At 32.0% G+C, this 15,696-nt stretch overlaps 1 protein-coding gene across 3 annotated transcripts in view; it reads right to left on the reverse strand.

Moving 5' to 3' along the window:
- Positions 1 to 15,696, reverse strand: part of MME (membrane metalloendopeptidase) — an 85,946-nt gene that overhangs the window by 17,073 nt on the left and 53,177 nt on the right. For all 3 annotated transcript variants that reach the window (XM_015586498.1, XM_025044239.1, XM_006908211.2), the window contains exon 17: positions 1,370 to 1,428. In XM_015586498.1, coding sequence (XP_015441984.1) covers positions 1,370 to 1,428 — 59 coding nt within the window. The remainder of the gene's footprint in view (positions 1 to 1,369; positions 1,429 to 15,696) is intronic.

The following is a 15,696-nucleotide window of genomic DNA, read 5'->3' on the forward strand; positions in this document are numbered from 1 at the left end:
ATCATTAAACTGGATCTGGTCCTGAGTTTAAGTAATCATTTCACTGGCTGTAAAATGTATCAACCTTGACTTTAAGCTAATTGATTTTAACCGGTGCACATGCCTTAGTTATTACCTACATGTTATATAAAGACAACCTTTTTCTGATTATGATACATCTTCATGTCACAGACCAAAATAAATTCCAGATGGATTAAAGATTTACTAAAAAAAACAAAAACAAAAACAAAAACAACCCATAAAAATACTAGAAGAAATTGTAGATAACCTCTTAATTTAACTTAATTTTTAATTTAACTCAGATTTAAAGGCAGTGAGGTAAGGTATATTCTAACTTTAAAATAAAATAAAGCTTATAATTTGAAGTTATTTTTTAACCAATGGTAAAAATCTTGCAGGATTTTTAATCATTTCTAATCTAATTAGCAACAGAATTCAAGAAAAATAATGCTTAGAGAAGAATATGAGATACAAAAATATTAGTTGATAAAAATGCTAAAATGATCTTTCTAGATTCTTGACTACACTTAGAAATAAAAGGCTGGACAGAGTATGCCTGGAGAAGCTGGCTCTATTGTATAGAATACTTCTATTAATATTGAATCAGTTGGGTGCCTTTCTACATACTAAAAGCCTTAGGAAAAAAATGGCCCATTTATGCGATACTTGAGAGAGAGTTTAAAGATGTCAAAGTCTTCTCAGGAAGAGAAAAAAAATATATCTTAGTTATATTAAGCCATTTAGCTATTCATTATATAATTTACTCGTGAATTAATTTCTACACATATTTTTGCCATATTATTAGTGAACATATGAAAATTTTTTCTTTATTGGTCAAAAGTGGTTAAGTAAATATAATTTCATATGGTTCAACCTAATATAATTGACTTTTCAACTTTCTGAGCCCCTTGGAATCTTCTAGAAAAAATGATGATACAGAACAGGACAATTTCCACCAGAGTCAGCATACAGAACTGCTAAGAAAATTAAATCTCTGAAAAGTTGCTTCTTAGAATCTTAAACCACTTTAAGGTGCTGATGCTTAGAATCCTGAAGTCGATACCACTTCATAGATAAAAGGGACTTTTAAAAAGTATTTAGAAATAAAAGCATTTAGAAATAAGATAAACCATTAGCTACAAATGATTTATTGTAAAAAAAAAAAAACTAATGTGATTTGTACTCATTTAAAATTTGCAATTATAGTGAAAAGAAGTACATACATTTATGTACATGGAGTATATTCAATAAATTAGTAACTCAACCTCAGCAGTGCTTTTATGGGAAATATTATAAACACATCATGCAATTCACTATAGGTTAGAAACAATAAAGGAATATTAAAGAATTTTTTAGAAACAGATCTTACCTATCTGATTTCTGCCTGCAGAATAAAATGCATTGACTACAGCTGCTCCACTTATCCACCTATAGAAAACATAAGAACTTGTTACAAAGGATACTGCATTATATGATTCAATCCGCTCACCACAATAAAAGCATTGTTAATATTCCTAGATAGATCTTAAACTTTCTTTTTGAAATATGATCAACAAATTAAAATTAGCTCGGTAGGTGAGGAAGCTCCTTTGAAGGCATTTCTACTTCTTGACAAATCAGAATATATACAGGTCTATAATCTGTTATTTCATTTCCATGAATTTTTATGGAGACATCAGACAGTACAAAACCCATTTAAATGTATCTCTTTGGAAAATGCAATGGATTAAGATTATATTGAAATGTGTTCAGCTTTATGTTCCTGATACTAGGTAACTATGACCAACAATTCTGGAGCAGTTGGCAAAATATTGAAATAGAAGTAGTAAAAATTTCAGATTCTAGTATATTTAAAATTTTTTTAATTCCTAGTTTACAAAAAGAGTTTTTGGAGTAGTTAGCTTCAGGTGACATGCCTCCAATTATTATCATTTAAAATTATTTTTTAAAAAGAGACATTCAAACTAATTGCACAAAAGTATATTTTTGTATGATAACTGCAAAATGAAATCCAGGTGATTCTTAAATAGATTCATCTGTCTGTATACAATGACTTAGGCTCCGTATAGAATCTACAGATCTTATAAAACAAAACTTCTGACTTCAGAAGACACTACTTTAATTGAGGAGAGGAGAAAGATGGATAAATAGCTATAATACAAAAAAGAATTTTAAAATTAAAAAAAAATCTCCTAGACAATAATTCAAGGGTAGCATTAAGTTAAAGAATGGATGCCAATGTTTCCTTGTCTTTTTTGCTCAGATGTTATTAGGCCTGCATATCGATAATCATAATCAAACAATTTTGTGCACCAAGATTAATATTTCCAACTTAATAGACTATTTTATATATATCTATATATATATCTCTCTCTATATAGAGAGAGATATATATATCTATATATCTCTCTATATATATCTCTATATCTCTATATATCTCTCTATATAGAGAGATATATATATCTATATATATCTCTCTATATATCTCTATATCTCTATATATCTCTCTATATAGAGAGATATATATATCTATATATATCTCTCTATATATCTCTATATCTCTATATATCTCTCTATATAGAGAGATATATATATCTATATATATCTCTCTATATATCTCTATATCTCTATATATCTCTCTATATAGAGAGATATATATATCTATATATATCTCTCTATATATCTCTATATCTCTATATATCTCTCTATATAGAGAGATATATATATCTATATATATCTCTCTATATATCTCTATATCTCTATATATCTCTCTATATAGAGAGATATATATATCTATATATATCTCTCTATATATCTCTATATCTCTATATATCTCTCTATATAGAGAGATATATATATCTATATATATCTCTCTATATATCTCTATATCTCTATATATCTCTCTATATAGAGAGATATATATATCTATATATATCTCTCTATATATCTCTATATCTCTATATATCTCTCTATATAGAGAGATATATATATCTATATATATCTCTCTATATATCTCTATATCTCTATATATCTCTCTATATAGAGAGATATATATATCTATATATATCTCTCTATATATCTCTATATCTCTATATATCTCTCTATATAGAGAGATATATATATCTATATATATCTCTCTATATATCTCTATATCTCTATATATCTCTCTATATAGAGAGATATATATATCTATATATATCTCTCTATATATCTCTATATCTCTATATATCTCTCTATATAGAGAGATATATATATCTATATATATCTCTCTATATATCTCTATATCTCTATATATCTCTCTATATAGAGAGATATATATATCTATATATATCTCTCTATATATCTCTATATCTCTATATATCTCTCTATATAGAGAGATATATATATCTATATATATCTCTCTATATATCTCTATATCTCTATATATCTCTCTATATAGAGAGATATATATATCTATATATATCTCTCTATATATCTCTATATCTCTATATATCTCTCTATATAGAGAGATATATATATCTATATATATCTCTCTATATATCTCTATATCTCTATATATCTCTCTATATAGAGAGATATATATATCTATATATATCTCTCTATATATCTCTATATCTCTATATATCTCTCTATATAGAGAGATATATATATCTATATATATCTCTCTATATATCTCTATATCTCTATATATCTCTCTATATAGAGAGATATATATATCTATATATATCTCTCTATATATCTCTATATCTCTATATATCTCTCTATATAGAGAGATATATATATCTATATATATCTCTCTATATATCTCTATATCTCTATATATCTCTCTATATAGAGAGATATATATATCTATATATATCTCTCTATATATCTCTATATCTCTATATATCTCTCTATATAGAGAGATATATATATCTATATATATCTCTCTATATATCTCTATATCTCTATATATCTCTCTATATAGAGAGATATATATATCTATATATATCTCTCTATATATCTCTATATCTCTATATATCTCTCTATATAGAGAGATATATATATCTATATATATCTCTCTATATATCTCTATATCTCTATATATCTCTCTATATAGAGAGATATATATATCTATATATATCTCTCTATATATCTCTATATCTCTATATATCTCTCTATATAGAGAGATATATATATCTATATATATCTCTCTATATATCTCTATATCTCTATATATCTCTCTATATAGAGAGATATATATATCTATATATATCTCTCTATATATCTCTATATCTCTATATATCTCTCTATATAGAGAGATATATATATCTATATATATCTCTCTATATATCTCTATATCTCTATATATCTCTCTATATAGAGAGATATATATATCTATATATATCTCTCTATATATCTCTATATCTCTATATATCTCTCTATATAGAGAGATATATATATCTATATATATCTCTCTATATATCTCTATATCTCTATATATCTCTCTATATAGAGAGATATATATATCTATATATATCTCTCTATATATCTCTATATCTCTATATATCTCTCTATATAGAGAGATATATATATCTATATATATCTCTCTATATATCTCTATATCTCTATATATCTCTCTATATAGAGAGATATATATATCTATATATATCTCTCTATATATCTCTATATCTCTATATATCTCTCTATATAGAGAGATATATATATCTATATATATCTCTCTATATATCTCTATATCTCTATATATCTCTCTATATAGAGAGATATATATATCTATATATATCTCTCTATATATCTCTATATCTCTATATATCTCTCTATATAGAGAGATATATATATCTATATATATCTCTCTATATATCTCTATATCTCTATATATCTCTCTATATAGAGAGATATATATATCTATATATATCTCTCTATATATCTCTATATCTCTATATATCTCTCTATATAGAGAGATATATATATCTATATATATCTCTCTATATATCTCTATATCTCTATATATCTCTCTATATAGAGAGATATATATATCTATATATATCTCTCTATATATCTCTATATCTCTATATATCTCTCTATATAGAGAGATATATATATCTATATATATCTCTCTATATATCTCTATATCTCTATATATCTCTCTATATAGAGAGATATATATATCTATATATATCTCTCTATATATCTCTATATCTCTATATATCTCTCTATATAGAGAGATATATATATCTATATATATCTCTCTATATATCTCTATATCTCTATATATCTCTCTATATAGAGAGATATATATATCTATATATATCTCTCTATATATCTCTATATCTCTATATATCTCTCTATATAGAGAGATATATATATCTATATATATCTCTCTATATATCTCTATATCTCTATATATCTCTCTATATAGAGAGATATATATATCTATATATATCTCTCTATATATCTCTATATCTCTATATATCTCTCTATATAGAGAGATATATATATCTATATATATCTCTCTATATATCTCTATATCTCTATATATCTCTCTATATAGAGAGATATATATATCTATATATATCTCTCTATATATCTCTATATCTCTATATATCTCTCTATATAGAGAGATATATATATCTATATATATCTCTCTATATATCTCTATATCTCTATATATCTCTCTATATAGAGAGATATATATATCTATATATATCTCTCTATATATCTCTATATCTCTATATATCTCTCTATATAGAGAGATATATATATCTATATATATCTCTCTATATATCTCTATATCTCTATATATCTCTCTATATAGAGAGATATATATATCTATATATATCTCTCTATATATCTCTATATCTCTATATATCTCTCTATATAGAGAGATATATATATAAAAATTGAAAAATGGACACTGACTTCAGATAACCTCCTGAATGTCAGCACACATACATACACTTAAGACAATTGTATATTATCTAATGGCTTCATTGTAGTTATTCCACTTTAAGGGCAACAATTAGGTGTGGCAATTATTATCCTACTCATGGAAGGAGTTTACAGGAATTAGTCCAGTGAGGTTAAATCAGAGCTGTTTCCAGACCCTGCTTTGCGAGATAAGCAGTACAAGGTCAGCTGCCCGAATCAGCATTTTAGCTACACTTTCAGTTAACTATTGTGGGATGTCAGATGTGAGTCCTATTTTGAGCTCTAAAAATAACTGAGGGAGGACCATGTATAACAAGTGTCCAATAAATTCTAATTAAGTATGGGTTTTATCTCCAATAACATGACTAAGACATTTATATAAAGAATTTTGGCCTTTAAAAAAAATCCAGATAACATTTCTGTGAATTTTTCTTTAGGAAGAAAATAAGTTTGAAGATGGAGAGTGTTGGCGGGAGGAAGTTTATATGTATTTCTTCTTTAGTTTGATGCCGTTGTTTTAAATAGAGGAAAAAAACCATTTTCAAACAGGATGGTGTGACTATCAGTCCTCCCTAATTTCATCACATCTGAGTCATCAATATTTTAATTTCTTGAAGGCTGATGATTGCAAGCATATAATTTTATTTATTTTAATTAAATGTCACTTGCTTCCTACATAGTTTGTGGTGCTCCACAACAAAAACATGTATAAATCGAGAGATCAGAAACTGTATAAAACAGTTTTTGCTTGTGTGACAAAGGTATTATGAAAGAAAATATTTATATAAATAAATAAAAATCATGATCAGCAAAAATGATGTATCGGGTCTATGTTTATAAATATTCAGTTATTATGACTTGGGTTCAAGTATAAGTTGTCCAGCAGGAGTGGCAAAATGGAAAATGAACTCATATTACTGAGAAAAAACACTATTTCTTGTGGTGACTTTAGAAAGGTATTTCTGATGTGTCCTCAACATTTTGATAGCAAATATGGCAGTAGATTTTATGCATAAACAGCTCATAATTATTTTAATTGTTATAAAAGTTAATTTAACATATTTACATGTCCTAGTTATTTTAAGTTTCAGTTTCTCAATTATGAACTTCTGATGCAGTGATATACTCTGCATAGGCTTTTATGGGTAATCACATATAATATGCAAATTTTTTGGTTCTGGATTCAGGCACAATGCTAATGATAAAATGCAAATGGTGCCAATCCAAAAATATTTTTTAAATAAATATATTGCAGAGAAAAAGAACTAGAACGTTTCAGACAGCAACAGATCTCAAAATTAGGACATAGATGAATGAAATTTATATTGCCCATCTCATGTTTATTGCTTTTGTAAAAATAAATGTCATATATTCTGTTTTGATGCATTTCTGCTTTTCTATTACATCACTTTGAAGGGTTTAAGATTGCATTTTGATTAATGTTTGTAACTTTCCAGCAGGGAGGGTTTTACATATTAAAATGTCCACTGTGAATTATACTTTCAAGAAAATAGGTAGCTATTAAGAACACTCAAATAAAATCAGAATTATGGTGGTTAGGATCACAGAGCACTAGTGTGATCTTCAGTGTCCTCAAATCACTGCTGGGAAATTTACCCAGATTCAACTGCACAGGACATACTGTCCTTGGGAATGATCAGAACTTGAAGTACTGCGATTCGATCATTACATCCTAAATAAAGTGAAAATAACAGCTACAGGCCAAATGTCTAACATTTGTGGTCAAATTGCCAAATTAGTACTTCAAAGAAGATTTTTCAAATTAAATGGTGATGTAACAAAAACTGTAAGTTCTTTTGATTTGGATGCAGCCTCAAAGTTTCAGCAGACGCTTCTGTTTATGGAATGTAGACAAATTTGACCCTGAATAGCAATACAGAAAAGAGAAAATGCACAGAAGAAGAGAAAACCAAATGGTGGTGATTCTTGCCCTAAATAATGAATAGTGCGGGCTGACTGAAGATACCTTTAAAGTGTGGAGGCCAGACCCTAGCAGCCGCTTAAGCAGGTATCACACCTGAGACATGAGGCAAATGTCACCCTGTTCTCTGATTTCTCTCCCTGCCTCTGGGTTCTGTGTGTGTAGGAGTAAGGATATGTATAGTGTGGTATTAAGCCAAGAGTGAGAAAGCAAGAAGCGAGAAAACTTTATTTTTAATTTCAGAGATGTAATTCTGTCAGGTAAACTTGTTCTTTGGGGTTTTCAACAGCGGAACAAAGAAGGGCCACTCTATGCAGCGGGGCCCTCAAAGCTGAACTAACAAGCTAGATGGGAAATATAACTGAAATATCTGGAGAGGGGAACCAGGTGTTTCTCCTCTATCTCTTATGACCCTGAAGAACCTAAGTGATGATAAAATGAAAGTACACAAAGATAATTTTTACAGCTGGGAAGAGATGCAGAAGTCAATAACCTGATCCTGTTGTCTTTTGGATATTATTATATCCACTGGATTGCAAAAGCACCCGGAACCAAACTTCTGGTTCACCCACTCATATGTAACTTTAAAACTTAAAACAAAATGGTTAATGCCCTTTTCCCTAAGAGTGCTCAATTTCTCAGCATCTAGTGGTCTCGAAGTAACTCCTTCAAAATCATCAATACAATATAGTGGTTTTCTCTGTCTTCCTCAAGTACTCCTTGAAAGAAGAATTTCTCATTTTGTAATTGCAATAACCACCATAATACTTTACTTTTATTATTATTCTCTCATCAAGATGTCAGTTTCCTATATACCTTCATTCATCTTTCAAACCACCCATATAAGATAGATGACACCTCTAATTTTCAGGAGTAGAAACTAAGGCACAGTATGGTTATTAAATTCTTTTTCCTGTTATACTTATTAACTAAGTGATACAACTGGGAAAGGCAGGTAAACTAAGGAGAAGGAGGATTCTCATTCCTATCAAATCCCTTACTTCTAAGCTGTTGATCTGAATCATACATAAACTTTCATTACAAATGCTGAATGCTATTTTCTTGCCAAATTCGTTAAAAACGAAAGTGCTCATTTTTAAATTGCTTCTGTAGGGGAGAAAAAAAAATCCCTCTACCTTTTATAAGATTTTTTTGGTTGGTCTAATAATTAAATTAACATAAAACAGATTAACAGAAAAAAAATTTAATTATGTATGCACAGAAGCCTCACATAGAGAGAGGCTCAGAGATAGGCAGTTGAGGCTCATGGCATCCTGAGCTAAGGAGAAGACATTAGGGACCTGGGACTTCAAAAGGAAGGAAGTCAATTCAAAAGAATATGGGAAGAGCAAATGTTTGGTAAAGAAATGTTTGCCATGCCACAGAGAGACAATGGGACACAGAGGGGAATTTAAACAAACAGTCCATGGAGAACTTTCCCCAGCTTACCACACCTAGCCCTTACTCTTTGTGGTTACCTCTAGTGTTAGCTGTCTTCCTTGACCAGGCTTTCTATTTAAGTATTTTTAGGTCATTAATGAGGAGGGGAAAAAAGCTTTTTCTGAGTTTGTTGGGCCTTGATTGTCTTCAACTCAAAATCATCTGTATCAAAGTGGCACATTCTGGGGTGGCTTGTTCTGAACCCCTTCACTTCACACTTAGGGTTCCCTCTTACCGTAAGAAGCTTTAGGATGCTGGCCTCTACATCACCCTGACAATAACAACATCATAATCAGACAATAACAACAACAACAACAACAACAATAACTACTATTTAATCAGCACCGACGTTATGTGGCAGGCACGTATTACAACATACAACGCAACGATCTCACAAGGCAAAAGTAGATGTTACTATACTCAGTTTATAAAAGAATCATGTAGGTTGTCTAAGGTCACACAGCTAATAAATTTCAGAGTAGAAATCTTAACTTAGGCTGCCCATTGCCTCTACTCCCCATCTCCCACCTTCCCCACCACTGCTCCCTGACTCCACAGCACAAGTTCTTTCCACTGTTCTACAGGTGCATTTTTTTTTTTTTTATGCAAAGGCAAAAGCATGGACGAAAGGGCCTCATTAAACAGTTCACTGTTGTTGCCTAAGAGTTGTTAACATAACAGACATACTCAGTGAATCATCTCACTGTCTGAGGGGTGAGAGCCATGGCTCCTATTCTGACATTAAATTGGGAGAATCCACTTCTGCTTTAAAAGAAAAGGGCAATAGAAATCACTACTCTGATTTTCTTCCTAGAAGTCATCAGGTGGTTGTGCGTGGTTCTAAGTGTGGCAATAAGCACAATCGTTTTAGTCTTCATGTATTTGTGCACCCTCGCGTATGTGCTATACCAAATTCAGAGAAATTCCCAATTTGGGAGATATATGGGTACGTGGATCATTTCTGTCAGAATTTTCTTTTGGTGGCTTTTTCTCCTGATTTAGAAGAATCTCAGGGTCTTTCAGGAAAGCACTGAAACCTCTTCCTTCTCATATAACTCCTAAGCAATGATATAATTCAACATTTTAAGTCTACGTCTGTCTAGCTCATTAGATGGGAACTCCATAAAGGTAGAGATATGCCAGGTTTTCTCTTCTTTTTTTAAAACTGTGGTAAGAACATCCATCAGGACACTATCCTCTTAACACAATTTAAGTGTACAATACGTTATTGTTAACTACAGACACAATGCTGTACATCAGATCTCTGGAACTTATTCATCTTGCTTAACTGAAACTTTAGGACTGTTGATTAAGAACTTTCCACCCCCAGCCCCCAATAATAATGATTCCATTCTTTGATTTGATGAATGCGACTATTTTAGATACCTCATATATATATATGGAATCACGCAATATTCGTCTTTCTCTGTCTGGCTTATCTCACTTAGTATAAGTGAATCCATGTTGTTGTATATCACATAAATTCCTTCATTTTAAAAGCTGAATAGGATTCTACTGTAGGTATTATCATATTTTCTTTATCCATTCATCTGTTGGTAGAAACTGGTTGTTTCCACATCTTAGCTATTATGAATGGTGGTGCAATGGAAGTGAGAGTGCTAACATCTCTCTGAGACCCTGATTTCAGCTCTTCTGGATATATTCCCAGAAGTGAGACACTGCTGACTTATATGGTAATTTTTTGAGGAACTTCCATACTGCTTTCCATAGCTACTGCTCTCTTTGCATTCCCACGAAGAGTACGAGGGTTCCTCCAATTTCTCCACATCCTTGCCAACACTGTTGTCATTTTTTTTTTTTATAATAGTCATCCTGATAGGAATGATGTGATATCTCATTGTGGTTCTGATTTGCATCTCCCTGATAATTAGTGATTTTGAGCATCTTTTCACATACCTGGTGGCCATTTGTAAGTCTTCTTTGAAGAAATGTCTATTCAAGTCCTTAGCCCATTTTTAAATTGGGTTATTACTTTTTTTGTTATTGAATTGTAGGAATTCCTTATATATTTTGGAGATTAGCCACTTATCAGATATATGATTTACAAATATTTTCTCCTTTTCCATCAGTTGCCTTTTCATTCTGATGATTGTTTCCTTTGCTGTGCAGAAACTTTTTAGTTTGATGTAGTCCTCATTGTTTATTTCATGTTTTGTTCATAATTGTATCTCTAGGACTTAGAACAGTGTTTGGGAACATGATAGGCACTCAATATATATCTGGGTCTAAGCATATCAATGGGTCCTTCAGTCCCCAAGAGTGCTGGCCCTTCTCATCCTGGGACCATGGCAGGGTGGAGGGCACAGGTTAACATGAGGCCCTGCTATTATGCGACCTATAGAGAGCAATGGCAACTGGAAGCCATGAGCCATCTAGACATTTTCCTCTCAAGAGGGTAAACTTGTATAAAAGTTCCAGAATTCCTTTGCAAAGTTCTCCCAGTTTAAAACGTCAACCTTTAAATTATTTATCTTCCCTCCCTACTTCCCTTTCTCCTCTGAAAATAAAACAAAACAAAACCCTCCTAGGGTGCTAATTAAAAAGCAGAAATATTTTTACTGATAAAATTTGTTTTGCTTATAACCCCAAAACACACTGGAAAACTGCAAAATCTGTTGGTTTAATGAAAGTATAAGAGATGAAAATCTAAAATTTTCATCTATTACAACATGTGCAGAAGATGAGCATACCGTGGCAGATACCGCCATGGGGAGTTAGTCATTTGTCTAAGTTTAGTCTAACCGTCTGTTATTTTGTCTTTCTGGCTGAGCCGTACTTGGTGAGCCAAATAATCTTTTGTACAAACCTTCCCCATAAATCTATACTCATAGAGATTCATGTGTGTCCTACATCTCCAGCACTCTGAGCATCTACCCTGGGCAGGCCCTATTAATGCTCTACCTCTGTGCCATCTCCTTTATTCATATGTCTTACGTAAGTATTTTTCTTTTGATAATCGAGTTCACTGATATAGGAATAAATTAGAAAGAAGATTTATTCTAGAAACATCAGTGAAGGGGAAAATCAGAAGGAATATTTTAGAAAGCGGTGAGGTACTTCCCTACCTCTCAAGATTATGTTCTTTTTCTCTTGATGTGGAGAAGCCAAGGAAGAAACGTCCTAGCTCCCACCAAAACCTCACAGTAAGGGCCCTAGAATTTTAATACTGGAAAGAATGTTAGAGACATTATACAGTCTAAATCAACCTGCTCATTTTATAAATAAGAAAGCTTAATGGCTTTTAAAAGGCCACAGGTAGTAACTGGCAAAACTGAGACACTGGAAGAATATTACTGACTCATTGCAGTGGCAAAACTACAGTGTCGCTTCACAGTGTACCAACCTCCCTGACACTTTTGGTGGTGCTGGCCTTTCAGGAAGAACCACATAAAGCCACAGCTGTTAGGCTGCCAGCCTCCACAGTCCACTCATTTCAGGGGCTTCTCACTATCCAATTAGAAAAAAACAGTAGGCTTAAAGCATTGAAAGGAAAGAAAAATGAACCAGACATTTTGTTTTGTTTTTAGTGAATCCTCGGTTCACCTCAATATTAATTTAAATGCTGACGACCTGCTGTTTTCAAGGAATGTTTTACTAATAAGTAAAAGTTTAACTGTGGTTTTGAAAAACCGCTGTCTTAGCACTTTGTTTCCTTGTAATAACACCAACTAACTCTGCCCTTCATCAGACTTAATTGCTACTCACCTGCCTCTAGGGTCATATCTTAGTCATTTCTTTATCCACTACAGAGTTTAGCATTGTGCTTTGAGTACTTTGTAGCTGCTCAATAAAATGTTTATAGAATTGGCCGTTATCAATGTCAGTGTGTTTTTATTTTGATGTACAACAGCAGAAAAGATTCAGCAATGAAATAAGTCTTTGTAGTTTATAAAAAGGAACTCCACAGCTCAACGGTCATGACTTACAAACAATGACAGGCACTACCTGTTCCAATTATGTTATAGAAAGTTTTGTTCTGAGAAACTAAGAAAATAACATCAAGTTTAAAAACAAGAAAATGAATTTGCTTTGTTCTGTTTTTGTACATTTATTTTTTCTCTTTAGAGATTTACGTCTGCTCTATGAACTCTAAGTGAATAATCATGTTACTAGAAGTAAATCATTATAGATACACGGTCATGCTCCACATAACGCTTTGGTCAATGACAGACTGCATGTACAGTGATGGTCCCATAAGATTATTGCAGAGCTGAAAAATTCCTATGGCCTAGTGATATCATAGCCCTGGTAATGTCATGGCGTAAGGCATTACTCATGTTTGTGGCGATGCTGGTATAAGCATACCTACTGTTCTGCTAGTCATATAAAAGCATAGCACATACAACTATGTGTAGTACATAACACTTGATAATAAATGACTATATTACTGTTTTAGTGTTTATGATATTTACTATACTATACTTTTAATCATTATTTTACGACTGTCTTCTTTCTACTTAAAAACAAAGTTTGCTGTAATAGTATGCCATGTCACACTGGCAACAGCCTTGAACGTCTCATGTTTACTGCCTCTCTTGCTTGCATCATTTCCTCTTGTGCTTGATTTAATCTTGTGCTTTTTTGTACAACAACATTCTGCGCAGGCTTGGAGCCTAGGAGCAATACTCTATACCAAATGGCCTAGTTGTGTAGTAGGCTATGCCATCTAGGTTTGTGTGAGTACACTCTCTGATGTTCGCACGATGCTGAATTCACCTTACGACACATTTATCACAATGTATTCTTTCGTTAAGTGGTGCATCACGATATATCTAAGTAATTTTTCCAATGAATATTAAATTCTCAATTTAGCACTATTACTATCTGATAATATGAGGTGTTTGAAATCCTTTATAATCTGGCAGCAAATCCCCAAGGAAGATAATGTTTGTGATAATTTCATTAACACATGCAAGGCACTTAGAAACCACATAAATCAAGAGCTTTTAAAATTTAAATCCCTGTCCTTTGCAGTTGCCAGTTGCTTCAATGGGCAGAAAGAGATCCCTTTAGCCAAATAATTAACTCAGATATATCACATGCGGACTGCCTGACTTCCTCAATTTTTTGAATTTGTTAAACATAGAGCAGCATAGATTATGTTGCCTATCTTCACTAACCATGATGGCGAAATGCTTAAATGTGACAATCTTTACTTTAGTGGCTGAGTTAACGCTATTAGCATTATTCCAAACTGTCTATTTTATCATTTATTCATTCTATAAACATTGAGGAAGGGTCTACGATCTGTTCATCATTGTTCAATCTCTGCTGACACAAGTACATGGTTTCTGCTTTCAACAAGCGTTAGTCCAGAGAAATATAATAAAATGTACTGGCGTTGTGACTGACATGTGTAAGGTATAGCACAGGCACATGGTGAAGAGAAAAACGGAATGGGGTACTATGGGGAAAGAGGTAACACTGAGTTGTGTCAAGCCATGTGTAGGTTTCTATTAGATGAACAAGAGCAGAAAAGGTGGTGCAAGGTAAGAGACAAGAAGGGGAAAAGACAGAGCAATGACTTGGAAGTCTTCCTGTGGCTGTAGCTTTGAGGCAATGCTGGGGGGCAGGGTGAATCTACAGGAATTCTGGGGAGCCAGCGGGAAGTGTGCAGAGCCTTGCAACAGAGATACACTGAAAGGTTTTCATCGAGAAATAACATGGCTCGATTTGTGCCTTTAAAATTTCTCTAAGGCAGAGTAGGAAGAATAAGCTGAAGGAATGTGAGATGATCAGTGATAAAACCAGGAAAAATATTCCAAGAACTCTGGCAAACAATGAGAAATGTCTGAATTAAGGCAGTGAAAATGGAGAAGGTAAGATGGAGACCCCTCACCCCCAATGCCTATGTAATATTTAATTAACGGCTAGTGAATACAAACCTTTTTTTTTTTTTTTTTTTGATGAGAATTTAAAGTAGATATCACACAGATGTCAGAAATGAGAGAAAGGGGTCAGTCTAGGATGATAAGATGAATCCCTGGTTTCTATCTCGGTAATAGTAAGACAGAAGTTATTGAAAATATGGGAAAATATGGAGATATTGGGAAAAAGATGACCAATTTTTTGTACAAAATGGCAAATGTTGTGTTTGTAGTGTCGCTGGAAGACCTACATGAAGGTGTTTCATAGGCAGCTAGACATTTGAGTCTGGAGCCCAACAAATGAACCTGGGCCAGACACAAACATCTAGTGGTCATGACAGTGGTAGAAGATGCTAGAAAGTGTACAGATTTTCCCAGTGAGAGCATTTGTGGTGAAAAAATAAAAGGTGCAGAAGTTTACTATCTGGTTAACAGACTAAATTTATTTAAATTAATTGCTACCTTAAAACTTTAACGCATCATCTTTTCTCTATGATA

This window comes from Pteropus alecto, unplaced genomic scaffold (genome assembly GCF_000325575.1).
Source record: "Pteropus alecto unplaced genomic scaffold, ASM32557v1 scaffold81, whole genome shotgun sequence".
NCBI classification, from domain to species: Eukaryota; Metazoa; Chordata; class Mammalia; order Chiroptera; family Pteropodidae; genus Pteropus; species Pteropus alecto.